We start from the raw sequence: 16,059 nt of genomic DNA, 5'->3' as shown, positions 1-16,059 counted from the left end.
GGAGAAATGTTCCTGTGGCTTTAGGCCTCAGTGGAGGAGAAATGTTCCTGTGGCTTTAGACCTCAGTGGAGGAGAAATGTTCCTGTGTCTTTAGGCCTCAGTGGAGGAGAAATGTTCCTGTGTCTTTAGGCCTCAGTGGAGGAGAAATGTTCCTGTGGCTTTAGGCCTCAGTGGAGGAGAAATGTTCCTGTGGCTTTAGGCCTCAGTGGAGGAGAAATGTTCCTGTGGCTTTAGGCCTCAGTGGGGGAGAAATGTTCCTGTGTCTTTAGGCCTCAGTGGAGGAGAAATGTTCCTGTGTCTTTAGGCCTCAGTGGAGGAGAAATGTTCCTGTGTCTTTAGGCCTCAGTGGAGGAGAAATGTTCCTGTGTCTTTAGGCCTCAGTGGAGGAGAAATGTTCCTGTGTCTTTAGGCCTCAGTGGAGGAGAAATGTTCCTGTGTCTTTAGGCCTCAGTGGAGGAGAAATGTTCCTGTGTCTTTAGGCCTCAGTGGAGGAGAAATGTTCCTGTGTCTTTAGGCCTCAGTGGAGGAGAAATGTTCCTGTGTCTTTAGGCCTCAGTGGAGGAGAAATGTTCCTGTGGCTTTAGGCCTCAGTGGAGGAGAAATGTTCCTGTGTCTTTAGGCCTCAGTGGGGGAGAAATGTTCCTGTGTCTTTAGGCCTCAGTGGGGGAGAAATGTTCCTGTGTCTTTAGGCCTCAGTGGAGGAGAAATGTTCCTGTGTCTTTAGGCCTCAGTGGAGGAGAAATGTTCCTGTGTCTTTAGGCCTCAGTGGAGGAGAAATGTTCCTGTGGCTTTAGGCCTCAGTGGGGGAGAAATGTTCCTGTGTCTTTAGGCCTCAGTGGAGGAGAAATGTTCCTGTGTCTTTAGGCCTCAGTGGAGGAGAAATGTTCCTGTGTCTTTAGGCCTCAGTGGAGGAGAAATGTTCCTGTGTCTTTAGGCCTCAGTGGAGGAGAAATGTTCCTGTGTCTTTAGGCCTCAGTGGAGGAGAAATGTTCCTGTGTCTTTAGGCCTCAGTGGAGGAGAAATGTTCCTGTGTCTTTAGGCCTCAGTGGAGGAGAAATGTTCCTGTGTCTTTAGGCCTCAGTGGAGGAGAAATGTTCCTGTGTCTTTAGGCCTCAGTGGAGGAGAAATGTTCCTGTGGCTTTAGGCCTCAGTGGAGGAGAAATGTTCCTGTGGCTTTAGGCCTCAGTGGAGGAGAAATGTTCCTGTGGTTTTAGGCCTCAGTGGAGGAGAAATGTTCCTGTGGCTTTAGGCCTCAGTGGGGGAGAAATGTTCCTGTGTCTTTAGGCCTCAGTGGAGGAGAAATGTTCCTGTGTCTTTAGGCCTCAGTGGAGGAGAAATGTTCCTGTGTCTTTAGGCCTCAGTGGAGGAGAAATGTTCCTGTGTCTTTAGGCCTCAGTGGAGGAGAAATGTTCCTGTGTCTTTAGGCCTCAGTGGAGGAGAAATGTTCCTGTGGCTTTAGGCCTCAGTGGAGGAGAAATGTTCCTGTGGTTTTAGGCCTCAGTGGAGGAGAAATGTTCCTGTGGCTTTAGGCCTCAGTGGGGGAGAAAGGTTCCTGCGGCTTTAGGCCTCAGGGGAGAAAGGTTCATGCGGCTCAGGCCTCAGTTGAGCTGCGGGATGGGGGCTGTACAGTGCCATTTTGGGGGGCAACACCTGGCTCTCGGGTCCCTTCCCCCCTGAAGAACCTGGCTACATAAGTTCCATAAGCTCATTTGTTCTGTGGGCGCGGGGCTAAAGAAGTCACCATTCTCTTTGGAGAGGTGCCGGTGGGAGGAGTTTGTTACTACTTTGTTGCGTAGGACAGCCGAGGCTGCTTCAGCCGTAGTCGCGCACGGGCAGCAACAGGCCCTGAGGGTGGTCGGCCAAGGTCCTACCCTCCCGCCACAAAAGAGGGGGGTGTCACTGCAGTTGCCGGTGCCACCGCTGTCAGTCTTTCTCCTCTTGGAGGAGGGATACCGCCTCCGGCAGTGATTCCTTTGCCCTCACTATTCATCAGACCCTAGTTGAGGTTGGCTTTGGTTGGGGCACCATTTCACTGGCAGCCTAGTGTACCTTGTTTAATCCTGGCCGGCTGACAGCTGGGGCTAGGCTAGTTGTGGGCTAGCTGCAGCTCTTTCTCTCTGGATCAGAGTTTTTTTCTTTCCACTCCTTCTGGGTCATTCATGTGGAGGAGTGGGCTAAAAGTTGGATAAGATGTCTCAGTGTCTGATGTTGTTGCTGTATCTATTTGGGGGCTCTGGGAAAGGCACTTGTCACTTTGGGGCCCAGGTACAGTTTTGTTGTATTGCTTCTCCTCTGGCATTCTTCTTGACTTTGTTCAACAGTTTGCTTCCTGAGGGAGCTGTATAGATTTGTGCTTCAGAGGCCTTCAGTTAGAGGAGGAGTCTTCCCTTGTCCCGTTTCCAGGCTTGATGCCCTAGACCCTTGCGAGGAAAAGGTCTGGTCTGCGGTGGTGCTCATGGGTTTTGACATCAGCTAAGGACCATTGCCAGGCATGATGGTTCCATTCCACAGGAGGATATTTGGGGCCTGTCAGATATGATGGGAGGCTGCTTTGCACTCATTCTATTCGTGGGATGTAGCTGTGTTTTCCACAGCATGGTGCTCTCAGGCAAGGATGGCTCCTTTTCACATAAGCTAGGGAGGGTAGCCTCTGTATGATCGTGGGTAACATACTCTCTGGAATGTAGAATCTCCTTGGACACATGCTACAGGGCAGGATTTGGGGGCGAAGGATTTCCCGTTCGCTTCTTTATTTCTCTCCCTATGTTTGGACTGCTTTGATACATCTCACTAGTCTCTGGATTCATATGCTGTGACTAAAGGAAAGAAAATTATCAGGTAAGGACATAATTTTACCTTCAAAGCCAACTTGCATATGCAGAAGGTGTCTTCAGTTAAATATTTCTTCTTCTTTTTTTCCTAGAGGCCCAGTTGTCTGCAGCTTTCCCATAATCAAAGTCCTTAGGATCTGGGCCCTCCAAGGAGATCAGCATGAGATTATTTAGTGTGCTTTCATTCATGCGATTTCTCAAACATGACTTGATCCTTTTAAGGGCAGAAAACCCCCTTTCACATTCAGCTGTGCTCACTGGGATCACTAGCCCAATATGAGCTAGTTTGGCTAAATTTGGAAACGACTCTTTGAGCTCTGATATTGTTGCATTTTTAGTAAAATTTGTTTTGGATTGACGTCTTTGTATGATTGACTTCTGATCATTTTTGATGCAACTGTCCATTCTTGCCTGCTACTTTCATATTTTAAAATTGGAGGACTACCATTTTTGGAGTAATGAGCAAAAAGAATTTCAGCAGACTCGCTTGAATCGCGAGTTTCTGCATTGAAAACTTTTGAAAAGCTGGAAATAATTGGTATGTCAGGGAATCTTGCATCTAGGTGCTTGACAACTGTCTCTAGGTATTTATCATATATTGCAATTTTGAATGCCATTACATCACTCTGTGTATAGACAATGCGGAGATCTGACCATTCTTCTGCCAGACAAAGATGAAGGCTATGAAAATATCTCCCAGGAGTGTCTTTCAACTGCATGATGGACAATTTTGTGGCATGGACAAATTTGACATCTTGCCTTTGCCAAGCCTTAGATAAGTTGGACAACAAAGGTAATACATCTGAAAGCATCATCAGAGAGGAAACAAAATTGTACGTTTTAATACATCTGCTTAATCCTTCATCTGTGATGTCATTTCGTTCAGTGGCTTCTCTTTCCAGCGCAGCTATGACACTCATCATGCACTGTCGTAGTTACTGTACTGCAGAGGCATGAGACAGCCATCTAGTGTCACTGGCCATTTTCAGCTTAATCTGGGGAATGTTCAGAATATTTTGCAATACCAGGACTTAAATTGCATGTATATTAATGCAAGGAGCCTAAGGAACAAAATGGGAGAATTAGAAGTAATGGCCAAAAAAGAGAACCTAGACATCATTGGGGTCTCTGAAACATGGTGGAATGAAGAAAAAGCAATGTTACTTACCGTAACAGTTGTTATCCAGGGACAGCAGGCAGCTATTCTCACTAGTGGGTGATGTCATCCGACAGAGCCCCGATACGGACATCTTGCAAGCATGTCTTGCTTGAAGAAACTCAGAAGTTTCGAGATGCCCGCACCGCGCAAGCGCCAGTGCCTTCCCGCCCGATGGTCCAGGCGTGTCTCCTCAGTTCAGGTAGCTAGCAGAGAAGCCAACCCAGGGGAGGTGGGTGGGACGTGAGAATAGCTGCCTGCTGTCCCTGGATAACAACTGTTACGGTAAGTAACATTGCTTTATTCCAGGACAAGCAGGCAGGTATTCTCACTAGTGGGTGACCTCCAAGCTAACCTCAATGGGATGGAGGGAGAGTTGGCAACTTAGGAGAACAAATTTTGTAACACAGTTTGGCCAAACTGCCCATCCCGTCTGGAGAAAGTATCCAGACAATAATGAGAGGTGAATGTATGAACCGAGGACCAAGTGGCAGCCCTACAAATCTCAATCGGTGTCGATCTGAGGAAGGCTACAGAGGCTGCCATTGCTCTGACCCTATGTGCTGTGACCTTACAGGGAAGGGGTAATCCAGCTTGGGCATAGCAGAAAGAGATACAAGCCGCCATCCAGTTGGAGATGGTGCGCTTCGATACAGGTCGTCCCAACTTGTTTGGATCAAAGGAGACGAAAAGTTGAGGAGCAGTTCTGTGTGGTTTGGTGCGATCCAAGTAGAAAGTCAAAGCACGCTTACAGTCCAGAGTGTGAAGAGCTGATTCTCCAGGATGAGAATGAGGCTTTGGAAAGAATACTGGAAGCACAATGGATTGGTTGAGGTGAAATTCAGAGACCACTTTAGGCAGGAATTTCGGGTGAGTGCGGAGGACCACCTTGTCATGATGGAATACTGTGAAAGGTGGGTCCGCCACCAAGGCCTGAAGCTCACTGACTCTGCGAGCAGATGTGAGGGCCACCAGAAAAACCACTTTCCAAGTGAGAAACTTTAGTGGAGCCTTGCTCAGAGGCTCAAAAGGAGGTTTCATAAGCTGAGAAAGGACAACATTTAGATCCCAAACCACTGGAGGCGGTTTGAGAGGAGGATTGACATGAAAAAGTCCTTTCATAAATCTGGAAACCACAGGATGAGAAGAGAGAGGTTTCCCTTGTAGAGGCTGATGGAAAGCCGCAATAGCACTCAGGTGGACTCGTATAGATGTCGACTTGAGACCAGACTGAGACAGATGTAAAAGATAGTCCAAAACAGAGGATAGGGAGGCTCGCTGAGGCTCCTTAGAATTGGAAATACACCTTGAAGAAAATCTAGTCCATTTTTGGGAGTAGCATTGACGAGTAGCAGGCTTCCTGGAAGCCTCCAAGACATCCCTCACCGCCTGGGAAAACTGGTGCGGAGTTACGTTGAGAGGAACCAAGCTGTCAGGTGGAGAGACTGCAGGTTGGGATGAAGCAGAGACCCCTGATGCTGAGTAAGCAGTGAAGGAAACACTGGAAGTAGGTACGGTTCCCTGCTGCTGAGTTGAAGTAGAAGGGAGAACCAAGGTTGCCTGGGCCACCGAGGAGCTATCAGAATCATGGTGGCATGTTCGGACTTCAGTTTGATTAGAGTCTTTTGAATGAGAGGGAATGGCGGAAACGCATACAGAAAGCGATTCCCCCAATCCAGCAGAAAAGCATCTGCCTCGAGGCGATGAGGAGCGTAGATCCTGGAGCAAAACTGAGGCAGCTTGAAATTGTGGGGAGCCGCAAAGAGGTCTATCTGAGGCGTTCCCCACTGAGCAAAGATCTGATGAAGGGGCTTGGAGTGGAGTGTCCATTCGTGAGGCTGGAGAAGACGACTCAGTTTGTCCGCCAAGACATTGTCCCTCCCCTGAATGTAGACAGCTTTGAGGAAGGTGTTGTGGCGAACCGCCCAATCCCAGACTCTGAGAGCTTCCTGGCAGAGGGAGGCCGATCCCTTGCCCCCTTGCTTGTTGACATAATACATGGCGACCTGATTGTCGGTGCGAATGAGGACCACCATGTCGTGAAGCAGATGTTGAAAAGCTTGAAGAGCATTGAAGATGGCTCTGAGCTCCAGAAGATTGATTTGATGGAGTCGGTCCGCACAGGTCCAGAATCCCTGAGTGCGAAGCCCATCCAGATGCGCTCCCCAGGCATAGGTCGAGGAATCGGTTGTGAGAACCTTCTGGTGGGGAGGAGAATGAAACAGCAAACCTCTGGATAGATTCGAAGAGGTCATCCACCAGAGCAGAGACTGCCGAAGAGCAGGAGTGACTGTGATGTGTCGAGTCAACGGATTCGACACCTGAGTCCACTGAAATGCCAGGATCCACTGAGGAATTCTGAGGTGGAGTCTGGCAAACGGCGTCACATGAACTGTAGAGGCCATGTGGCCCAGGAGGACCATCATGTGTCTCGCTGAGATGGTCTGGCGAGAAGACACAAACTGGCAGAGATGAAGAAGAGCATCCATGCGCTGAGAAGGAAGGAATGCTCTGAGACGTACGGTATCCAGGACAGCCCCGATGAAGGGAAGAGACTGGTTCGGCTGTAGATGAGACTTGGGAAAGTTGATCTCGAATCCCAAACTCTGCAGGAACCGAATCGTTGACAGGGTCGCTGAGAGGACCCCCGAGGCCGAGGGAGCCTTGATCAGCCAGTCGTCGAGGTAGGGGAATACCTGAAGACCTTGGTTCCGGAGGGCCGCAGCCACCACCACCAGACATTTGATGAAGACTCTGGGGGACGAAGACAGGCCGAATGGAAGCACTCGATACTGCAGATGGAGATGTCCCACCCGAAATCTGAGGAACTTGCGAGAGGCCGGATGAATGGGAATATGAGTGTAGGCCTCCTTGAGATCCAGAGAGCATAACCAGTCGTTCTGCTCGAGGAGGGGGTAGAGAGAAGCAAGTGTCAGCATGCGAAACCTCTCTTTGACTAGGAATTTGTTGAGGACCCTGAGGTCCAAAATGGGTCGCAGGTCACCCATCTTCTTCGGAACAAGGAAGTACCGGGAGTAAAACCCCTGGTTCAGTTGGTCCATCGGAACCGGCTCCACGGCACGAAGCCGGAGCAAAGCCTGAGCTTCCTGAAGAAGAAGGGCGGTCTGAGTCAAGTTGGAAGGATACTCTCTTGGAGGGTGGTCCGGAGGGACCCGATGGAAATGAAGAGCGTATCCTTCCTTGATGATAGTAAGGACCCAGAGGTCGATTGTTATGGCCTCCCAGCGATGATAAAAATGATGGAGGCGCCCTCCGATGGGAAAAACAGGGGGAGGCAGAACGAGGTTGGTTATGCCCTCGACGAGACAGTCAAAAAGGCTGAGTGGTCTTAGGGACAGCAGGCGACTGAGACTTAGGCTGACCCTTCTGGGGAGGCTGACGCTTCGCCGGTTGCCTCGCAGGTGGAGTTTGTCTCGGCTGATAACGCCTCTGATAAATCAACGGCGGACGAGAAGGTCGAGACTGCTGAGGCTTAGGCTTCGGCCGAAGGATAGATTGGAAGGACTTTTCGTGGTCAGACAACTTCTTCGTGACAGTCTCGATGGATTCGTCAAAAAGATCCGCCCCAGCACACGGGACGTTCGCCAGGCGGTCCTGAAGATTCGGGTCCATATCAATGGTCCGCAACCAGGCCAACCGGCGCATCGCCACCGAGCAGGCCGCCGCTCGGGCTGAGAGCTCGAACGCATCATAGGCAGATTGCATCAACTGAAGCCGAAGTTGGGACAGCGAAGCAACCACTTCCTCAAACTCAAACCTAGCCTGGGACTCTATGTATGGTGTGAACTTCCGAAGCACAGGTAGAAAAAATTCCAAGTAGGCTGCATAGTGGAAATTGTAATTCAGGACTCGAGACGCCATCATCGAATTCTGATAGATGCGTCGACCAAACTTATTCATGGTTCTGTCCTCGCGGCCCGGAGGCACTGAAGCATAGACCTGGCCAGGATGAGACCGCTTGAGCGAGGATTCGACCAGGAGGGACTGGTGAGAAAGCTGAGGACCCTCGAAGCCTTTATGATGCACCGTGCGGTACCGCGCATCCAATTTGCCAGGGACCGCAGGGATAGAGTAAGGAGACTCGAAGCATCGCATGAAGGTCTGGTCGAGGAGCTTGTGCAGGGGAAGCCGCAAGGACTCTGCCGGAGGACGAGGCAAGTGCATGGTATCGAGGTACTCCTTGGAATATCGAGACCCAGCATCGAGAGTAATGTCCATGTCATCTGCCATCTGCCTGAGGAACGATGAAAAGGACAGTTGGTCCGCCGTCGCCGGTCTGCGAGACGGACTAGAAGAAGAGGCTTCAGGCTCCAGAGAGGCCTGCGAGCAACAGGACGAGTAGAAAACCTCGGGGTCCTCGAACTCCGGGCCCAGAGGAGGAGACCCAGTCGAAGCAGCATACCCCAACCGAGGCAATTTCTTCTGAGGCGAGACGGTCGAGTGCCGAGAGGAATGCTTCGAAGAATGTCTGGATCGATGCCCCTCCTGATGCCTGGAAGGGGATCGAGCCCGTCTGTGAGAAACTGGGTCAGACGCCTCCAAGGAGCAGATCGGACTCGATGCCGTCGATCGCAGAGGCGGAAGAGTTGGCGCCTCCCTCGACGACGCCCAGGTTTGATAGGGGGTTCGGAAGAACTCGTCCTGCTTCCTGCTATGCCCAGGACTGGGTGGCCCCGAAGGTGGACGCCACACTGAGTCATGGGGCGGAGTAATCGGTTCCAAGGGAGGCAGGTCACTAAACGAGGCTTTCCTCGAGGGGATGGGCTCCAAGGGAGGCATATCAGTAAGGGAGGCCCTCCTCGAGGGAATCGGGTCCAAAGGAGGCACAGCACTAACGGAGGACCTCCTCGAGGACCCGGACACCGCTCGCCGCTCCTCCTTGCCGAGCAACGAGGTCGTGCGGCGAGATGGAGGAGGAGGGGCGGTCCGCCCCTCGAAGCCGAAGCTGGGAGGTCACCCTGGATGGTGGCAATCAGCCGAGGCCCCATGGTCTACATGAGCTCCACGAACTGAGCCTCCAGAAGGGACCACAACAAAGCCGATATGGAGGGATCCGCACCAAAAGGGGGCCCTTCCGCACGGTCTCCGCGCTCCTTCGGTGCTGCGTGCTTCTGCTTGCCAGTCTTCGGCACCTTGAGCACCACCGGTGGAACTGTCGGGGTCGATACCTGCTCCGAGGAGACGGAGGAAGGCACCGGCGCCGAAGCCGGGGCCGAAACTGGTGTGAACGATGCCGGTTTCAGGAGGCCCGAAGCAGCCGGGGAGGCAGAGGGCTTCGCGGAAGGAGTCGAAGCACCCGTCGATGTCGATGTCGAAGCTGCAGGATCCGATGAAGCTTCCATCTTGAACATGGACTCCCACAGTAGACAGCGGCGCTTAAACGCTCTCGCCGTCAGAGTGGAGCAAGGCCGGCACGATTTCGGGAAGTGATCCGGTCCCAGACACTGTAAGCAGCATCGATGAGGGTCCATGAGCAAAATCGCGCGCTGGCACTTGCTACACTTTTTAAAACCGGTAATCGGCCGGGACATAGGCCGGAAAAGCTCCGCCGCAAGGTCGAAGGTGCGGGGCCCCAGCCACGCGGCCGACCCGGTATCGGAAGGAAAAATGTTTTTTTTTTTTTTTTTAAAAAGAAATCAAAGAAAGAAATAAATGCACAGGAGAGCCAAAAGAACTCAACCCGCGGCAAAATAGAAGGCAAAAAAGAGATTCAATGGGCGCAAATTGAAGATAGACTTCTCAGCTCCGCGGAAGAAAAAGAACTGAGGAGACACGCCCGGACCATCGGGCGGGAAGGCACTGGCGCATGCGCGGTGCGGGCATCTCGAAACTTCTGAGTTTCTTCAAGCAAGACATGCTTGCAAGATGTCCGTATCGGGGCTCTGTCGGAAGACATCACCCACTAGTGAGAATACCTGCCTGCTTGTCCTGGGATAACAAATGGGACACAGGGGGGTACAAACTCTATCGCAAAGACAGGTCAGATCAGAAAGGAGGATGAATAGCCCTATACATAAAGGATGACATACACTCAACCAGAGTAGACACAGCGGCGACGACCACCAAATTGGAATCACTATGGGTTAAAATACCAGGAAGAAATTGGCCCGAGATAAAGATGGGCCTGTACTATCGTCCACCTAGGCAAACCGAAGTAATCGATGAAGCAATGGAAGCCGAGATGAGGCAGGAATGCAAAAACGGTAACACCATTGTTATGGGAGACTTCAACTATCCAGGGATAGATTGGAGTCTTGGAAATTCAAAATGTGCTAGAGAAACCGGATTCCTGGAGGCTATACAAGACTGCTTCATGGAGCAGCTTGTCAGAGAACCGACGAGAGGAAATGCCACTCTGGACCTAATCCTCAATGGGCTAAGAGGACCTGCAAAGGAGGTGGAAGTAGTGGAACCGTTGGGAAACAGCGATCACAATATGATCAAGTTCAAAGTTGAAGTAGGAATATCAAAGGGAAAGAGAACCACAGTGACAACTTTTAACTTCAAGAAAGGAAACTACGAAGAGATGAGAGTAATGGTAAGAAAGAAACTTAGAAACAGCTCAAAGAAATCGCAGACTGTGAAACAAGCCTGGTCTTTATTTAAGAACATGGGGAGCAAAGTGCAAAATCAATATATCCCCAGATTTAGAAAAGGATGCAAAAAGAACCGAACATAAAAGACCCGGCGTGGATGACTAAAGAAGTAAAGAAAGCGATAGGAGATAAGAAAAAAATCATTCCGGATGTGGAAAAGGACAAAACTGGGGAAAACTGGAAAGAGAACAGGAAGCATCAAAAAGAATGTTACCGAGTGGTTAAAAAAGCAAAAATAGAATATGAAGAGAGGCTAGCCAGGGAAGCACGAAATTTCAAACCGTTCTTCAGATATGTTAAAGGGAAGCAGCTGGAAAGGGAGGAGGTAGGGCCACTGGATGAGGGAGATAGGAAGGGAGTGGTGAAGGAGGAAAAAGAAGTGGCGGATAGACTAAATATGTTCTTTTCGTCAGTATTTACAAGAAAGGACACATCCAACGTGCTGGAACCTGAAAAAAATCTTCAAAGGAGATCAAGCAGAAAAATTAACATCCATAGAGGTAAGCCTCGAAGACGTACTCAAGCAGATAGATTAAAAACTGAGAAATCTCCAGGCCCGGACAGAATCCACCCTAGGGTACTGAAAGAACTAAAGGAGGAAATAGCGGAACTTCTACAGCAGGTTTGTAATCTATCCCTGAAAACAGGCGTGATCCCGGAGGACTGGAAGATAGCAAATGTTATGCCCATCTTTAAAAAAGTATCAAGAGGTGACCCAGGGAACTACAGACCGGTAAGTTTGACTTCGGTTCTGGGGAAGATGGCGGAAGCGCTGATAAAAGACAGCATCGACAATCATCTAGAAAGGAATAAACTGATGAAAACAAGCCAACATAGCTTTTGCAAGGGAAGATCATGCCTAACGAACTTACTGCACTTCTTCGAAGGAATTAACAAATGGACGAAGGGGCCCCCATAGACATCATATATTTGGATTTCCAAAAAGCCTTTGATAAGGTACCCCATGAATGCCTACTATGGAAACTGAAGGACCATGGGGTCAAGAGAGATGTACATGGGGGAGGAGATGTACATAGATGGATCAAAAATTGGTTGGTGGGTAGGAAGCAAAGAGACACTACTTGGACTGGAGAAGGGTCACGAGTGGTGTACTGCAGGGGTCGGTACTCGGACCGCTGTTGTTTAATGTATTTATCACTGACCTAAAAACAGGGATGAAGTGCGAGGTTATAAAATTCACAGATGACACAAATCTTTTTAGTGGGGTTAGGACTACAAAGGACTGTGAAGATCTACAAAGGGACCTGAACAAACTGGGAGAGTGGGCAAAAAAAATGGCAGATGAATTTTAATGTAGAGAAATGTAAAGTCTTGCATGTAGGAACAGAAACCTGTACACCTATACAATGGAAGGGCTGGTAATGGGTGAAAGTAGCCTAGAGAAGGACTTGAAGGTACTGGTTGATAAAACGATGAAACCATCGGCACAGTGTGCAGTGGCCTCAAAGAAGGCAAACAGAATTCTAGGTATTATCAAGAAAGGTATAACAACCAGAACGAAGGATGTTATCCTGCCGTTGTATCGGGCGATGGTGCGCACGCATCTGGAGTACTGCGTCCAATACTGGTCGCTGTACCTAAAGAAGGATATGGCAATACTCGAGAGGGTGCAGAGGAGAGCGACACGACTGATAAAGGGTATGGAAAAACTTTCATATGCTGAAAGATTAGAGAGACTGGGGCTCTTCGCCCTGGAGAAACAGAGGCTTAGATGGGACATGAAAGAGACTTACAAGATCATGAAGGGCACAGAGAAAATGGAGAGGGACAGATTCTTCAAACTTTCAAGAATGAGAGGGCATTCGGAAAAATTAGGAGGGAACAGATTCAGAACCAATGCTAGGAAGCTCTTCTTCACCCAAAGGGTGGTGGACATCTGGAACGCGCTGCCAGAGGGTGTGATAGGACAGAGTACGGTATTGAGGTTCAAGAACGGATTGGATGATTTTCTGAAGGAAAAGGGGATTGAAGGGTATAGATAGAGAACTATTGTATAGGTCCTGGACCTGATGGGCCGCCGCGTGAGCGGACTGCTGGGCGCGATGGATCTCTGGTCTGACCCAGCAGAGGCATTGCTTATGTTCTATATATGGGTGCAGCCTATATGCGGGGAAATACGATAATACTCAAAAAGGACACTATCTCCCCTTCACCAACTCCTTTACTGCTCTTCCACTTCTCTAAACTTGTACACCATTTGCTTGGCTGCTATGGAGCCTTTTTCTGTCTGCCGTGTTAAGTGCTTTTATTGATGCTTACACCATTTTGCTTGGCCACTATGGAACCCTTCCCCCGCTGATGTATGTTGGCTGCTGCCAAGGAGAGAGTGGAGGAACTATTACAAATAAATAAAATCACTCCATGTGACAGTGCCTCGTTTGGCTTGTTCACTAAGCAGTCCTTTGGATGAGGAAATGTAAATTATTTTTACCTTCCTCCCTCAGACAATGAAATTATTTCTAGAATCTGCTGCTCTGCTGCCCGGCTGCTGCTGACAATCCTGCGTTCAGCTAGTCCAAGCACACTGTATATATAACCACATTTCACGAGTTGATCCTGTAGTGTGTCCTCACCAGGGCATGAAAACAAAAGCCTAAGAAGAGAGGAAATTAGGTAACTCAAGAGTACATTTTATACAGAGATTTTTTTAACCTTATATTCCCATCCCAATTTTGCCCCTTCTGTTATCCCACAGCTGCCCACCTTACTATGCCCTACCCAAAATGCACACTGCAGTCACCATTCCCATGCTGCCCCTAACTCCATACACCAGACAGGCAAAGCTCCAACTCAAGAGGAACATGGAAAACAGAAGGAAAAAAGGTCTTTCTTTAAACGAGCATTTGATAATGTTTATTAAGTGTCTTCCGGTATGCTGTCGGTAGAGAAGTTCACTATGATCCCTCTATGAGTTGGCATAAGGATGTATGGTCTCTTGTGTGGGTCTGTCCTTTTCATTAATGGAGTTCTTTTCCTAACTTTTAAATTATTGCTTTAATTTTTAATTTTGTGATCTGTTTAGATCAGATGATGATGGAGCGGTTATCAGATTTTTAATAAACATAAACATATCCAACATGGCCAGGTTTTGAAATATCTTCATCAGGGTAAAATGGATTCTATCACAGTAATCCACTGTCAACACACCAATTGATAGCAGCTCTGCATTTATTCCCAAAGTAAAGGGAAAACTCACTTTAAACCTTACACATGGTCCCTCTCTTGCAATACTAATAATTTTAACAATAAACACATTCACAAGGTCATGTGGAAGGTATAAAGAAACTACAACGAGTCAGACGAGGCTCTGCCAGGAGGAAAAGCCTCAGACAAAGCCCTCCCACCACCACGGCTGTGGCTTAAGGTATTCAGGCGGAGAATCTCATCGGCATAAAAACTTCCCAAAGGGCCAAATGGCTGTGTGTTGTGCAAATATAGCAAAAAAAAAAATCAATAAATATATCGCTAGGTGGTCACACTTATATAGGTAATTTCACTCAAAAATAACTTATCTTTTGTCATTAACTCGGTCGGAACACCAACGATGGCCTGCATAATGCTGCCTCAGGGTGTGACCTCCGATCGTGAGCTTTCAAAATGGGACACAAGAATTGCGTCTCCTTCCACAAAAGATGTCTTTTTTTTCTTTTACAGAACAGACTTCACGGCTCTCAAAGCTGGAGGGCTGACCAACCAGGGGGCCAGGCTGCCGGCTGAGGCACCTCTACAAAAATATGGGGAGGTGGGGGGAGGGACCCAGCACGAGACCCGCCGAGTTTAACACCCCTAAACAGGACCCATTCAAGCTCTATCCAGCACAAAACAAAATTCCAGCAGTACTAAGAGGGGAGCCGAATAGTCTTACCACCTGCTTTAATGGAGACTGAGGAAGGCTGAGTTGCTAGGCTGATTCTATTTAGGAAAAAAAAAAAAGCCCAAAAGCTAGACAGACTTTTGTTGAAGATTTCCTGGAATTTACAGGTGTCACAGGTGATACAGAAACTGAGTTGTTGGATTAAACCAATACTAGTCTTTGTGAATAAATCAAAACTAAGTGAATATATATTAAAGTTTGGGAATTAAAATGAGATTGAGTGAAAGAGTATGAGACATTGTAATTAAAGATTGAAATGTTTAAATTGCTTTAACTACACACAAGCTATGCTGAGAGGGTTCAAAAGGTTGATATTGTGACTTTTAAGGAAAAGAGTTAGTTTATGAACCATTGTTCATAAACAAGAGGACGTATGGGATCAGAGATAAGATTCCCAGAGAAAAACAGGAAAAATCTGTTTTGTACTGGGAACCAAAAAGGATGTCTGCATTTCTATAGATCAGGTTGCAGGCTGGTATAGACATGATTGATTTCTGAACATAAGAACATAAGAAATGCCTCCGCTGGGTCAGACCTGAGGTCCATCGCGCCCAGCAGTCCGCTCACGCGGCGGCCCATCAGGTCCAGGACCTGTGCAGTAATCTTTTATCTATACCCCTCTATCCACTTTTCCAGCAGGAAATTGTCCAATCCTTTCTTAAACCCCAGTACCGTTCGCTGCCCTATAACGTCCTCTGGAAGCGTATTCCAGGTGTCCACCACACGTTGGGTAAAGAAGAACTTCCTAGCATTCGTTTTGAATCTGTCCCCTTTCAACTTTTCCGAATGCCCTCTTGTTTTTTTATGTTCTGAAAGTTTGAAGAATCTGTCCCTCTCTACTCTCTCTATGCCCTTCATGATCTTGTAAGTCTCTATCATATCCCCTCTAAGTCTTCTCTTCTCCAGGGAAAAGAGACCCAGTTTCTCCAATCTCTCAGCATATGAAAGGCTTTCCATCCCCTTTATCAGTCGTGTCGCTCTCCTCTGAACTCTCTCGAGTAACACCATATCCTTCTTAAGGTATGGTGACCAATACTGGACGCAGTACTCAAGATGCGGACGCACCATTGCCCGGTACAGCGGCAGGATAACTTCTTTCGTTCTTGTTGTAATACCCTTCTTGATTATCCCCAGCATTTTATTCGCTCTCTTGAAAAGGTCAAAAAGATCAGAAGTTATTTAGAAGTCATATGGAGAAAAAATGAAACACTGGCATCTACTGGACTTGATGTGCAAGTGAATTGTCTGTCTTTACATTGTATTTTACTTTTGGTCCAGGACAGAAAGTTAACAGAATAATTACATTGAAAATATATGTTTTTGTAAATGTACCAGGCTGTACATCAGACTATTGTATGCTAATGTTGTAAGCGATGTCAGGGAAGAGGATAAAATGTATAGCCTTTTCAGATTTTCCTTTGAAGGAATCTGATCAGGAGAATTTAATGGGTCTACATTTTCCTTCCTTGGATACAAAAGGCTGTTGTCATTTTATTACTTTTCATTTCTTAAATAAACCTGAATATTCTGCTTTATTGAAGCATTCAGTGTTGTGTGTCC

General features: G+C 48.1%; 1 protein-coding gene across 8 annotated transcripts in view; it reads right to left on the bottom strand.

Annotated features, from left to right (window-relative positions):
• PALB2 (partner and localizer of BRCA2) overlaps positions 1-16,059 on the bottom strand; it is a 122,850-nt gene that overhangs the window by 47,006 nt on the left and 59,785 nt on the right. For 6 of the 8 annotated variants that reach the window (XR_004536436.1, XM_033914138.1, XM_033914139.1 and 3 more), the window contains one exon: positions 13,057-13,218. The exons of the other annotated variants lie outside the window; for them this stretch is intronic. Coding sequence is in view for 5 of the 6 variants with exons in the window: in XM_033914138.1 (XP_033770029.1) it covers positions 13,057-13,218 (162 nt within the window). In the remaining variant the exon portion in view is untranslated. The remainder of the gene's footprint in view (positions 1-13,056; positions 13,219-16,059) is intronic. 8 annotated transcript variants of the gene reach the window in all.

The sequence above is a fragment of the Geotrypetes seraphini genome, chromosome 11 (assembly GCF_902459505.1).
Source record: "Geotrypetes seraphini chromosome 11, aGeoSer1.1, whole genome shotgun sequence".
Lineage (NCBI taxonomy): Eukaryota > Metazoa > Chordata > Amphibia > Gymnophiona > Dermophiidae > Geotrypetes > Geotrypetes seraphini.
This window is presented reverse-complemented; position numbering and strand designations above follow the sequence as displayed.